The sequence below is a fragment of the Hippocampus zosterae genome, chromosome 6, assembly GCF_025434085.1.
Source record: "Hippocampus zosterae strain Florida chromosome 6, ASM2543408v3, whole genome shotgun sequence".
In the NCBI taxonomy this organism is placed as follows: Eukaryota; Metazoa; Chordata; class Actinopteri; order Syngnathiformes; family Syngnathidae; genus Hippocampus; species Hippocampus zosterae.
The window spans coordinates 21325448-21340694 of NC_067456.1; the positions used below are offsets into that span (position 1 = coordinate 21325448).

Consider the following 15247-nt stretch of genomic DNA (forward strand, 5'->3'; position numbering starts at 1 on the left):
TATTTGCTCTTGCATTGTCCATCAGGGTTCGTACATTCCAAGCGCAGATTTCCAGGAAAGCAGTCCGGTTATTGTATTTGTATTTGTTTCGCCCGCATGAAGGATGAATCTGCTGGAAGCGGGTCTCCAGCCGATCGGTGGCGGTGATGGGCGTGTTTAGGCCGCCTTTTATTGGCCCTTCCTCGGATTGAGGGGAGCAGCGCTACGACTAAAGAGTCCTGCTCCGCCACCGTGGTCGCTGCCTCTCCCCTGCACCATCACCAGTTCGCAAGGGGAGCGACCATCGTGCCACGGCCGCCGACGTGTGGTTGTGGAACTAGGGACGTGGGCCCTCCTCTGAGCCTGTCCCCGACGCCCCGCGCCAACGCCGCCGGACTTCTTGAGGTGAAGGGGATCGGGAGAAGGGGGACACGGGTTAAGGGGGCAGGAGGGGGAGGGGGGAGAAATCGCCATCCTGGGGGCTATGTAGCGTGAGGGAGGGGGACGGGTCGCAACCCCGCCCCCGCACTTCGACCCCGTGGCCAGGGTCCACGGCAGCGCGGTGGCCGACGGTGGTGGTCCAGGGGGTCTGCAGCACCCGAGGTTGGACCGAGGGTGCGCCGGGCCCTGTGTTTTATTTTGAAGGGTGGGCATTCCTTCAAAACCCCAGGTGGATGGTCGGCTTGGGGATCCGGTCCGCCGCCTTCTTAGGCGCTTAACGCCAGGACTGCGGTGGATTTGTATACCGCCGGACGCGGTCCCGCGGGATTTTGCTGACCCGAAGGTCATTACCACTTCGCACCAACTCTCCAGTGATGGAAAGTCACGTCAATTCGGCGTGGAGGCTCCCTTACGGACTTCACTGCGATCCACTAGGAATTGGCGACGGTTTGATCCGCACCTTTGAGCCTTGGGATCGCAGATCTTTTGCGGATAATTATTTTATTTATTTTCATACTGTTTCATTTCTACTACATCTACTTAAAATGTATTTTTTTAAAAACCACGACGGTTGGTATTTATTGAAGTTTTTACTCAGATGCAGTAGGTATTGTAAAATGACTCGCTATAATCATTCAGTTCCTGGTGGGATACAAACGCAGCCGATGAGCTGTGTTATATTGAGATAGCGGAGCCAATCAGGATGACAATGGACTGCTCTTGAGGCCTCCAAGTAGCACCAAGTCATTATCATCATAGAGTCATTATCCCAAGAAATGCAGAGGACACGGGCAACCCCTTATTGCAGTAAAATAGCTAAACTACGGTTTTATAATCTTGGTCAGGGAAAGGAGGCTGAACACAAGCGAAGCGAAGAGCGCTCTGTGATCTAATTCCAATACCCTTGTCTCTGCCCACTGTCATGAAGATTACACTGGAAAAAAAGGTGTGTTGAATTTACTCAATTTGACTTTGTCAAGTGGCTGCACAAAATCAAATTTTCTGGATCCAGATACATTTTTAAGCAGTCTATACACCTTCATAAAAAAATAATAAATGATCAAAATCCAGATGCTTCTATTGTGTGCAGCCGCTTGACAAAATAAAATTGAGTAAATTCGACACACCATTTTTTTCAGTGTAGGTAGCTGAAAGAGCATCTTTTCACTTCAGTAATATCTCAGTTTGAGGTGAGGTGAAACAATGATACTTCACTTTCTTAATGTAAGGTGAACAGTTATAATTTATCCCAGCTGTCTTCGGGAAGTACGCGGGGCAACATAGACAAATGTTATGTGTTGTGTTATATTGTTATTTTATGCTAACAGTTTTGTAAAGCACTTTGTGACAGTTGCAGCTGTTGCGAAAGCGTTATATCAATAAAGATGTATTGTATTGTATTGTAAACAACCTTTCACACTCACACGTAGGGACAATTTAGAGTGTTCCATTAACCTGCCATGTTTGTGGAATGTGAGCGGTAAGCAGAGTACTCAGAGAAAACCCACGCAGGCACGGGAGAACATGCAACCTTGACACAGGAAGGCCGGAGCCGGAATCGAACTCTGCACCGCTACACAGTAAGGTGGACGTACTAACCAGTTGACTACCGTACCGTCTATGTCAATTATTTTGTCCAAAAAAAAGAATTATTTTGTAATAACTTTTTGTTTTAATTTATCTATGCCAAACATGCAGCCTATGGTTAAATTACACACATAGATCGATAGATAGTGAATCGGAGCAAATCCTGCCCACCTCTTTTGGGGCGCCACACCGCATGAGGTCAGTCAAGTAACACAAAGCTTGCTACAGAAATAAGATAGAGAAGTAATAACGTCCAGGCCAGGTCAAGCGGGAACAGGGCACAGTTCAGGCGGCTTAATAACCTGTAATGGAAAAGTGCCTGTAGTCTGACATATTGCATAGAATACAAGTAGCTTTATTTGGGAGACAGGAAACACTGGCTACTCATGTGCATCTCCCCTGCGGCACATGTACAAGAAATGGGACAGTGAAGTACCAGGGTATCCCTACAATATAAAGATAAAAAGACGGTCTGTGCGGACAAAGCACTATCTTCTTTGCATTCAGGGGAGGGCTAAGAGGAGCTGGAGACTGGCCACCCCAGCACTCAGGCGCATACACATACTTTTAAAAACACACGCACACACTCCCATTAAACAGCAAGGTGTACCAATACTGCACCAGATACATTTAATGCCGACTTCACATACTGTGTCGCAATCAGGGATACTTTGTGGATGAGTGTTGTGTGGTTGCATCATGTTTCGTAATGATCAACTATATGGTTTCATCGCATAACCTCTGTCTTGGAGAAATAGTTGTTTTGGATTGACACTATTGTTATCATGAAAGCATTATTAAGATAAGATAAGATAACCTTTTCGTCTCACAAAGGAGGAACTCATAATTTACAGCAATTTACAATATACATTTTCTTTATGTTATTATTTTCATGACACCATATTTGTTATGTTTCATATACCATATTTTGCGCACTATAAAGGTGCACCTAAAGGCATCCAATTTTCTCAAAAGCCAAGAGTGCACCTTATAATCCGATGTGCCTTATAAATTGAGCAGTATTCTAATTTCTTGGATGTAAATGTTCTGTAAGGCACTTTGTTATATCAACCTAGGTTGTGAAAGCTTCATATAAATGAAGCTGTCTTGTATTGTATTGTATTGTCCTTTCGTGTAGCTCCATCTAGTGGATGCATAATGCAACTGCAGATACTATTGTAGCTTCCATTCTATGCACCTTATAACGCCCTATATATGAAAAGTGTTTTAAAATAGGCCATTCATTAAAGGTGCGCCTTATACACTGAAGTGCCTGATAGTGCGGAAAATACGGTGGGTTAATAAGTAAAGAACACTGAAGAATGACATTCTCAAATTAAGGAAGCAAAATAAAATGATTTTCCTTAATAATCAGTTGTGTTCGGTTCTGCTTTTGGAGAATCATTAATACGTATGGGTAAGGGGGTACTCCGGGTGTGACAATAGGACAAAATGGGTTGGGCATACACAAGCCAAAAAAAAAGGTTGGGAACCATTGTTGCACAGTATCAGTGTACCGGCTTGACGTAATTCCCTTTTGTTTTAAAAATTAAGCGGCTTAATTTAGGCAGTAAATTGAGTTTTTTTTTTTCCTTTTCTTTACCGACTGCTCGGACGATGTCTTAGTGGCATTTCATCATCAGTATCCTCTGATTTGGCACCTTTCGTTAGCTCTTGTTCCCCATCAGCATCCTCTTTCTTTTCATTTTGTTAAAAAAAAAATCTCAGACAGACCCCTTGACTTTTCTCATGAGCAAAATGCATGTCATCATTCCAGTTCTAAGCGCGAATATCTGGAGCTCTTGAGTTTCCAAACCGTTGGTGTGAAGAAGACTGCTCTTGTAGATTATAGCCGAAAGCACCCATGGATACGGAGACACCGCTCTCTCATTGCAACAGGAGAACCGCACAGAATGAAGAGGCTTGCAAAACCAGTGTAAAAAGACGGCAACTTTCGACCATGCAGAATGAGCATAAAAACACGGTCATGAAACCAGATCAAATTTTTACCTTCACAAACTGAGAAATTGTCTGCATGTGTGCGCATTTTGGCTGCAGTCTCAAGCCCTGAAAGGAAATTTCCATCATTACAAAAGCCATCTTCACATAGTTGATTTCGGTAAACTTTCCTGATTGCTGCTAACTAAATTAGTTAGCCTCCAACCTGATTCTCTGCATACATATGCAGATATTTCTGAAGAATTAAGCGTGTACATTTCCAGTGTGAAATGTTGGCATCACTTCTAAAGACACAGACACGTATTCATGGCACGTGAATACAATGGTATTTGTATGTGTCCTTTCTGAGCACAAATTGCGCTAGATCTAGTCAATATGAAGTTAACATATGAAGTCACCAGCTTGGAATTTATGAGTAAACAGAAATAAGGTGCTTTGTGGTATAAAATATTCTTGGGCCAGCACCCTTCATGTTATTATTATTGACCTAAAATATGCATTTTCTATTGGAATACAGAAATGAAAATGAGAGCACCTCATAAAAATGTGAGTGTGTCAAGAGTGCAATCTGTTGGAAATTGCTCAAGGAAACATTAGGGCAATGAGGCATATGACCCCAGTCACTTCTTATTCCATCAAGGCAGTGTCGGACACCTGTGCCATCTCCAGGAAGACTGCTCAGTCTCCTCACCTGGATCCAGTGGCAGCACTGGAGGCTTAATTTAATGGAAGATGGCAGATGAATAGACTGATGGGGCAAATAATCACACACCCGCACAGCTGACTATTTACAGTGGATGTCATTGTTGCTTGATCAAGTATTAAATTACAATTAACAATGTGAGAAATAACAGAAAAAAACAAAAACGAATAAAGCTCACTCATTGCTTTCAATGTGGATAACTATTAAGTTGATACAGATGGATAATATGTGAGAGCCTTGGGAGACAAAGCTGGACAGTGGCAAAACACGCTCCAATTTTGAATAGCCGGTTCGCCCCTATTAATGTCTGGTTTATGAGCCTTGAGCAAAGCTAGACCGAATACAACCGCGGTTGCTTGTGATAGCATGACAAAAAAAAAATCTCCATTGTTCAATGTGATTACCCGAGTGTTAAAGCTGGAGAGAAATGTTTTTGACCTCTGCCAGGAGAACCCCGTCAAGGTCAGTCACCCTATTGGGGCAGCCAAGACCTTCAACCACATATGGATCAATAAAACACTCGTCAACACCAGAGTCCACAAGAGCCATAATATTACATTTCTGATCTCTGCATGACACCTCCTCTGATAACTCTAATCTCTGGACGTTAGAAGCCTGGCTAGAAACTCGAAGGGAGATGGAACACTTGCGTTCGTATCAGAGCTCCTGAATCGAGTTCATTGGTGTCCGATTCCCTATGACCCAGCTGAGTGGATTACGGAGTGAGCACGAAGTTCGTGTTGGACAGATGGACACTTGATGACCCAGCAGACCGCAGTCCGTGCATAAAGCGGTTTGGCAGTGTTGTTTCCTCTCTTCAGGGGTTAGATGTCCTCCGCCTAGCTGCATAAGTTCGTCAGGGGTCTTAACCTTACACCCTTTGACGTATAAATACGTCAATTAGCGCATAGCCGCTCCCTCCCCAAGACGTTTTAATACGTCAATCACGTTTTTTCATGGGGGAGCGTGCAAGAGAGTCTGATGCAACTTCTCACCAAATGATTAGGCTTGACGGCAATGTTAAATAGCAAAACAATGGCCATCAGGTGGCAGTGGTGCAAAGATCCACCAGGATCATGCCGCAGAAGTACTAGAAAGGGCGTATAGTGGATGAGTCGATTGGAACATTAGCAACTAGCAACGATGGAGAAAAGGAAACAACTAACTAAAAAGTATTGTTTTTTTTCGAGATAAAAGCCTCCTCGAAACAAAATGGCAGAGAAGATGACGGTTCGGCCACGTAATCGAAAGCAGCACCCGTCAAACGAACGTCAGCCTATGCGAACATGCCGTGCTACACGCGGCCCACATAGCTCACGCCGAGTTTCGAGTTCATCTGATGAAGATGAACATGCGTCACGTCAAGGACCATCGCTCGGCAGAGCATTTTGTGCCTCCCGAAGCCCCACATAGCCCACAAATCGTCTCCCCGCGACTTCCAGCGATGACGGCAAAGAGGCTTCGCATGGCCGACGCCGGGCACACGTCAGCGATTCGCTGGAATCGTCTCGTAATGACGACGGCAAAGACGATGAATTGGAGAGCGATTTGGATCCCGATCTGTCGGATGAATACGTGCCTTTGGACATAACGGAAAGCAGCTGAGAGTTCTCCCCAGAGACGCTGGAACGAGGAGGTAACTGCTGACTAGCTTGCAAGTTCCCATTCGAAACTTCATCAGTTCTTATGCCTCATCAGTCACTTTTATGCACCGCTACATTCCCCGCTCTACTAGAAAGTTGCCAGTAACACTAATCATTTATGTACGGATGATGCGTCTCGTAGATGTGTATAAAATATGCGCCATAAATGTGCTGACTTGCGTGTCGCCGTAGGTTAAAAATAAATGAATAAATAAATAAATAAAACAGGACACATTTAGTCCGCTCAGCTCTGCTAAAACCACTAGTGTTAAATTCATATTCCATTTCATTTCAAATTGGATGCTGAGCAACGTGGAATGAATGGTGTAAATAGCAGTTTGCGAGCATGTGTGTGTGTGTGAGAGAGATGTTGAAATGTAATTGGAAAGTAACAATAAAATAATAGAAAAATAAAAGTGTGGTAATTGTACATACTTCTATAAATTACAGATTGTCCAATCAGAAGCCAAAAATGACGACTCCTTGCTTTGGTGGTGGAAAGAAAGGTAAATAAAATTATTGTACCTCATTCTGCAGCAAGATATATTTACATAAGATTATTATTATTATTAAGATACTTTTTATGTTTATATAATTTATAGGTCGTGCATCTGCACGTGGTGGGATGAATCGATGTGGTGACAAACTGGATGGAAGCCAAAAAACATCCTCTCCACAGCTGCACTTTCGTTCATTGTTCAATTTGCAGCGTTCAATAGTTTAGTTGTGTGCAAAAAAATTATTTTGCTGCAAAAACATGATTTGTAATGTTCTTTTGTAGGAGGAACACATTATTGAGGTACTTGAGCTGTCACAAAAGCAAAAAAATAGTGTAAAACTTGAAATGGTTTTTGAAATGCATGCTTTTAAAAAAAGCTCATTTTCTCTGGATTTCTGCAGAAAATTGGCCTTTTCCATAAAACTTAGCAGTTTTCTAATGCTCACTGACAACAAACGGAGAAAGATAGAAACACACTTTTTTTCTGCTGAAAAGAAGGGAGAGAACATGTACATATAACCATAGAACAGAAAATTCTGTGGGCCTAGCAAATCAGTCAAAATTCAGTAAAATGTGAGGGATTGAGGGGGTTGCTCCAGTGAAAAGGGGTGGTATTCAATGAGTTAATGGTGCCCTCCGGCAGTAGTTAGTCAGCATAATGGGTCGTAGTCGCCACGTGCAACTGTTCACAACCGATTATCCAAGCGGATAGCCAGTGCAATAAGTTCCTCCATATTAGTAGAGTCGTCCCACATGGCCAGTTTATCTTTCATGGGGGAACTCAAACCATAGCGGAAGATGCTACATAAGGCACTGTAATCAAATCCGCTCTCAGCCACCAAAATGCAAAAAATAACCTCAAACTGATTGCCAACCCGAAACACCATCTAAGAGCCGACCTCTGCCTCCCTTTTCTGAACAGGGTGGTGCAATCTTGGCGCGATCTAGGGCAGTGGTTCTTAACCTGGGTTCGATCGAACCTGAGGGTTCTGGTGAATCAGTCTCCCGGGTTCGACGGAGCCTCTGTCAAGGAGGTTAAGACACACCCCAGTCAACATGGCAATTTGTTATGACACGCCCGATTGGCCATCACTGGCTAGTTCATTTTGTGCACAATTAAAATAACGTATACTTATTTCTTGAAATTTTATTTTGTGTTTTTTTCTGTTTTCAATAAATCGCCGCGGCGTTTTCGACAATTGTCTTGTGAAAGCACGGGAGTTGCATTGAACCAGCCAAAAAGCCGCATGTGACTTGCAAGCCGTGGGTTGGCCACCCCTGATCTAGGGTGTAGGCCGATGGTTGCTGGTCAAAAATCAAAGAGCACTGCTGAATAAATTGTCCACAAAGTCCAGGCTCACCTCCACAACGTGAAGGATGGGGTAAATTTGGCTCCCGGAAAATTCGTTGGGGTCGATGTCACCCCAATACTGGCAGTTAATGAATCCAAGTGGAGTTTCCCTTGGGTGCCCAAATTGCTCAACACATGAGCCTGATTCTTCAAAGCGGTGAGCCAACAGGGCAACCGTGTCATGGAATTCTATTAACGCTGTTCCCTGCTGGCCCACCAGTTGTCCTTGGCTGGCCAAAGGATTCTTAATTTTGTCTGAGTCTGTGGGATCCATAACAATTTAGTTTTCCCACCTTTTCTTTTGGATCAGCCAACTTCTTACGTGATGTATTTTTTTGCAACTCTTGAGGCATATTTTCTGAGTATGGCAAATTGACCTCGTCCATTTCAGCCATCACCCAACCTATAAAATTGTGTAAATACACGAGTTGACCAACATTCCCACCTGCATGAATGAAAGCAGGTTATCACGGCAATGAGAATGACCAGCAGCGTGTACAGTTGTCACATGTCATCAGCTCAAAAATGTTAGGCCATGCCAGAATGGAGGCACTATCTCAGTCTCTTGAGGCAATGCTGCTGTGTGTATTTTTAGACAGTGCCACCTTATATGCATAGTCCGGTCACATCACATCTGTGTAATTTTACAAGTGAGGTCCCCTCCCATCAAGAAATGTGCCCTTTTTACAAAAGCCTCAGTAAGACAGGAAAAAAAAACAGAGTTGTAAAATGACAAATGCTGGTGCATTGTTACTTTTGTCAGTGCTTAGATTCATTCAATGAATTAATTTAACACCCAATTAATGGAGGGCAGCATCTATACCAGTGTACAGGGACCAGACCTAATCAGGATGCTAAGCAGGATGTGAAGCTGTCTTTTCAAGTGAAGCCCGTATTAGAGTTGGCCCCTCTTCAGTTGAACAAAATGTTCACATAAGGCAAAATATTTGGTTTTTTTTTGTTGTCTTATTTTAAAATGATGCAAAATAACTGATCTGTTTTCACGGCTGCCGTTTGTTGCAGACAAGTAAAATATTTTGTAAATATCACATTCTGAGAGATTGCTAGGCCAGTTAAGACACCTATACATCACCAAATATAGTCATGCTATACCTTCTGATCAATGTAAGTCCCGTGCCATTTAAATTCCCCTCCCTGACTGGTTTGTGCAGAAAACATAGGTCAAATTAGCAAGGGCATTTAAGTTCATCATCTGTTTGGTTTGTTGTTTAAATGCAATAACATTTCCAATGCAAAGGCCTGCTAGAGCAAGAGGATTAGATTTTGGTGTCGTCTGATGTGGATTTGTCACTCATTATTCAAGCACCTCCCATTTCTGGCTGCTACACGCCCACTCAACTTACCGGTAGTCCTTAGTCCAAAAAAATGCAAATTCTTAAAAAAATAAAAGTAACTAAAACATGTCATCCATCCATCCAATTTAAAACTGCTTATCCTGTATAGAGGTTTCGTGGGTGGGAGGGTGATTGGGGGGTGGGGGCGTCTGGAGCCTAAACCAGCTGACTTTGGGCAGAAGGCCGACTTCACCCTGAAATGGTTGTGAGTCAGTCGCAGGGCACATTTAGAGACAAACAACCATTCACATCCATACCGTCACTAAGTGCGAATCAATCCCATACTGTCTGCACACAGGCAAGTCTACCGCTACACCATCAGTGACTGTCGTCGTCCAGCACATGAGAAATGCGTACATGGATGGGTTGACTGGCACCTAGCCAATAGAATAGGGTACGTGCCAACTGAGCTGTCAATCATGCCACTGTGCGCTGTCTTGATTGTTACACGTGTGCCAAATGCCGAAAGGACAGCACCTATTATGTTCAGACAACTTCCATGATTCTTGCAAAGATCTCCGCTAAAATCTCAATTATTTTGTAAATAAAAACATTGCAATACTGTAAACATTTTCTTGTTTCCAACCCCATTCTTACAATAACTAGAACAAACTATTGACTTCAGATTTCAAAATTATGCATCCATAAACATATTTTTTAAGCCTAAGTGGTTTGGGGTGTTCTATCTACATCACCTTATCTACATGCTGTACAAAGTTAAGTGTTTGTATGTTTCATCTCAGCAATTCATAAGCAAAGAAGTCTTGTTTGAATCTTGTGTACCAGAAATAAATCTCAGCAGGAAATTTTAAAAAATGAACTGTTTGAACCTTTTTCTAAGAAGGTGGGGGAAAATTATTTTCCGGTGGGATCAGAACAGAAAAATATATTGTTATTACTTATATACTACTGTATTACTATTTGTAGCCTGATGAACACACAACAGTGTGATAAGATATTGTACATTAGTCCTAAAATTCTACCTCTTTCTCATTACAGGAGAACACACAAAAAAGTGTCACCATTCGCAGCCCATCACCACCATGTATGTCATTTATGGGACTAAAATGGTGGCTCCCTCCCAGCCTTTCAGCTATTCAGACACTCTGAGAGGATCTTAAACATCCATTAAGAAATAAAATTCTTGAAGTGAATCTGGCAGATGAGATCGCACACGAGACACATGTTTTTCAATGAATTTAGACAAGGCATGTGATGTAGACATCATGAATAACTTACATTGTCTGTTCTGAGCTTCTTGGCAGGGCAGCCTCCATCTACAGGATGTAACATGTAATAAAGTCGCACTTTATTGGCATGTTTTCGACTCTGGAAGAAAAAAAAGAAAAGTGAAAAGAAAAGAAAGTGTTATGAATAAAGCAAGACAATGCAGCCAAATTTCTTTAAATGATTTACATGGAGTCCTATAAACTGTCGAGCCCATGCCACATACAGTACATTTTAAATGTGTTGTTTCTCAAACCCCCTTCATTTCACCTTGCCACTTCCTACTGCATTCCATCAGAGGCCTCACATTGTCTTCTTATTGTTTGGGTTAAAATTGGGCCGTCATGCATTCTTGATGCCGGCTTCTTAAATAGAATATATTTAATTTAATTATGATAAAAGAATGGTCATCGATAAAAGCACCCCCCCCACCCCTCTAAAAATAAAAAATCAAATAAAACCCTGCACACAATCGGACCGTGCAAAGCTCTAGACTTGAGCTGGGCATGGAAATGGGGATGATGGGGTTGTTGGGAAAAAAAGTGTTTTAAACTGCACTTTTGTGGAAAAAAAAATATTGAACATGAACTAAGAGTCCAAGGCTTTCTTTGTTTTTAGGCTGAACTGACTTCACAAACACTTCATATTTTCTGAAGATTAATTAAAGCATGTTTCAAAATACCATAAGATATTTGATGGAAATTTTCCTCAAGAGTGCACAAAGAACTTGAGGAGCCTTTGGTGGTAAATATGAAGCACCTGCCCTGTGACACGTGTTAAATTGAAGTTTTTTCACAGTTAAGTAATTATGGCTATTTATTGTGTTTTCTTATAGTTGTTCGACTTTGAAGGACTAAAACTACTTCAAAATTCCTGGGATGATTAAATGTTTTAAGATCATAGCAGCTTGACGCTAGAAAACATCTGGATGTGTTGGTCAGGTTCTGGACCGAACCCAATCATGTCTTTGGATTTCAGAAATGCAGCTTCAGACAAAGAGCGGAAATAAAAATATTTATTTCCAGCAAAGCACACCAACAAAGTACAAACAGAAATCGCTGGTCCCAGGGAGCAAGAAGAAACAATACATAAAATAAACAAAAGCACTTGCAAAAGCCAAGGTCCGAGGGAACACCGAAAACAAAGAAACAAAATGTCAAGAAGCCAATAAAACGAAGCTAAAGATCAAAAGCAATGAGCTAAATAGAAATCCTTCCAAACAAGAGTATATGAATAACGAGAGCGACGATGGAGGGTGTCGAGAGGTTGAGCAAACACTTGAAGCACTACAGCAAGATGGGTCAATAATCCAACAAGAGACTAGGCAACTTGGCAGTCCTTAAATACATGGCAGGCTTGATTGGTAAACGCGGAACAGGTGCGTCTGCTGGAGGGAAACACCCTTCAGTCCAGCTGGGGCTGAAAAAAGACGCCCAGAGAGATGTGAGAGTATTTCTCAGGCATGAAGCTTTTTTTCAAATGTGCCAAATCGCAGTTCAACCAGTATCCTGGAGAGGATTGAGTTCAAGTTATTGATATTTTGCTGTCCATTATTTAGCAGTAGTTTGGTTTACTTGATCCTCTTCACCATTTGACCCCAGGCTCCTTATTGTCTAATTTAAGCTGCAGTCATCACCCTGTTACAGTCGAGTGATACTCACCACCACAGTACATCGTCATGAGATTGATCACATTGAGAGCCTTGCTGGTGTTTATTCCATCTTTCATTAGTAATGACATATATTAGATTCTTGTGCTGCAACTTATCCGTTTATTTGGAAAATTCACATTTACTCTCTTGCCTTGGTATACCTTTTAATTTCACACAATTGTAGACATTTGTATCACATGCGTGGTTCTTTGTTAGGGAGCAGCTTCACTAAAAAGGGACAACTCAATTAAATGTACTTGCTCTCATTCACTGCCTAAAACAATGCTGAATTGATAATTAGAGCGCAGTTCAATCAGGGTGTAGCAGGTGTCTTGTTACAAGCTTTGCATTGATCGCGTAGAATTTGATCTTGGAGCCACATTGGAGAAATAATTGAGAGGACAAATTAGATTCTCTGACAATGAAAAACCTTAAAAATAAACACTTTGGTTATGACGAGACATGATACAAAATAAAGAGAAGGAAGTAATATGAAAGAAAAAAAAACGGTTTTATTTTCTGACTCTTTCAGACTGATACTGTTTTCACACCGTGAAGGTGAAAACTATTAATTGTTTTGGCCTGATCAACATTGTGGCCATCCAAATCTGAATTTAAAATGACACAACGGGATTACAACTATTGTGCAACGCAATTTGTGGAAAGTGAACTGCTCCAGTGAGAGTTGGAGATCCCTGATGGAAGGAGCCAAAAGTACCACATCATCTGCAAAAACCAGAGATCCAGAGATGCAAAACTGAGCCCACCAAACCGGACCCAGTCAACGCCTCAGCCGAGCCTGGAAATTCTGTCCATAAATGTCCCGAGTCGAGGTCCGCAGCACCCCATCCCCAGTGTACACACTGTTCATGGTGGACCGGAATTTCCTTGAAGCCATTCGGAAGTTGGCTTCCATGGCCTCACTGAACTCTTCCCATGACCAAGTTTATGCCTCGGCAACTGCTGAAGCTGCTGTTGCTGTTGAGCAACCTCCAACTGGGTCCCAAAGCGGTTCCTAAAGCCGCAGCGACCCGGGTACCCGCAGACCCAGTTGTTGGCTGTTGCCTGGGAACCATTTGTAGCCCAAAGGCACGCCCAACACCACTTGGAGGTCATTCCCAAGTTGGGCTGCTGAAGCTGCTGTCTGCTTGGCCAGTTGGTACCTGTCAGCTGCTTCTAGAGTGTCACAGGCCATAAAGGCCTGATTGGACTCCTTCTTCAGCTTGTGTCCACCAGCGAGTTTGAGGATGGGACCAAATTCATTGCATTTATCCATTGAGAGGAGATTTGGAAGATATGAGAGTTTGTCGACGAAAGCAAATAGAGTATTTCTGAGGTTCAATATCTCGTTCTGTCTACCAATTGGCTGCTTGCTGTGAAGTGAGTTCAAAAAAAGGCGCTGTGATATGATTGAGGTATTTGGTGTTGACTTTGATTCTCTCCTCTTTCATCTCAAACCGCTTCAAACAACAAAGCGTGTGACGGAAAAGTGGTTAGGACTGGACGACTGTCCATGTTTTATGTTATGTGTTGTGTTTATTATTTTACCTTATGTTAACTGTTTTGTAAAGCGCTTTGTTACAGCTGCCGCTGTTGTGAAAGCGCTATATAAATCAGCATGTATTGTATTGTATGTATTGTATTCGGCCACTGTTGTATAAAACATGATCCACGAATTAACAGGGAAACAATATGTGCGAAATGGTCGACACTGTATTTTTCAATTGACGGAATAAAGCAATAAAATCATCAGCCAGGAGAAGCTAGCATGTAATGCTTTCAATTACGATTTCATAAAGTTCATAAAACTTACCTGCATACAGCATTTGCTTTGCATTTCTTTAAGCGTAGCACATGAGGTCAGCAGAATAGTCTGCTTTGCAGATACACTCTCGAACATGCTATCAAAACAATTTCAAACAATTTTCCACAACTGTACCAGAAAATCTACAAAAGGCCTCCAGATTATTTCATGTATTTCTGCTAACAGTGCTGCATAGCCATTGCATTATAAAGATGCCTTGTAAATCTGGCACTTTGAATGGCATGCCAAATGAGATCTAATTTTCTGATAGGTTTATATACAGTACAGATGTAAATGGGATGATTTCCTTTCCGAGGCCATAAATTAAACTGTCAAATAAAATGAAAATAGAATCTAACATGAAGGCGCACACCCTTGCCAATAATGTGAAGTTAACTGCCTAAAATTGTCCACTTACTTAAAACTACCTTCAATGCTGGCATGACGTATGGATATTGTATAGCCACCGTTTACGTGTTTCTGGTTAAATATCACATTTGCATTACATGCAACAGAATTGAAAGTTCAACAGAGTTGAAAACCTTAATTGAAACAGAAATGAAACAAATGTCATTTCTGTTTTATATTAAAATTATCTTTTGAACAATGTAGCATTAGTGTAAGACTTGCGGTGTAAAATTCCACCTCATATCATTCTTGCTTTCGGATAAAGGCATGGGAGAGCATAGATAAAATCCAATACCATAACTATACCTCCCTGTAGAATGTATCAGAATCTTTGTAGAACTATTTATATACACGGGAACTGTTGGAAAACTAATTGAAGAGGCTCCCTCTGAGATCCAGTTGAAATGGACTTATCCATCAGACCAACCTACAATTTTTGTATTATTGACAGAAGGAGAAATTGAACTCATTTGTCCAAGACCTCTCATTCTGTTATAGCCTCTGTCTCTCCTCCCTGAGCTCCAACCCTGACCGGATCTGGAACTCCTTGCCCACTCCTCATCATCTAAAGCCATACTATTCACGGGTGATGTGTACAAGGCCCTATCACACACATACGCGCGCACACACACACACACAC

General features: G+C 42.0%; 2 protein-coding genes across 6 annotated transcripts in view; one reads left to right on the forward strand and one right to left on the reverse strand.

Moving 5' to 3' along the window:
* zmat4a (zinc finger, matrin-type 4a) overlaps positions 1–15247 on the reverse strand; it is an 80027-nt gene that overhangs the window by 43898 nt on the left and 20882 nt on the right. Inside the window, exon 3 of the mRNA XM_052068358.1 lies at positions 10757–10846. Within this exon, the coding sequence (XP_051924318.1) occupies positions 10757–10846 (90 nt within the window). The remainder of the gene's footprint in view (positions 1–10756; positions 10847–15247) is intronic.
* Positions 1–15247, forward strand: part of LOC127602295 (uncharacterized) — a 70973-nt gene that overhangs the window by 23966 nt on the left and 31760 nt on the right. The window lies entirely within an intron of this gene.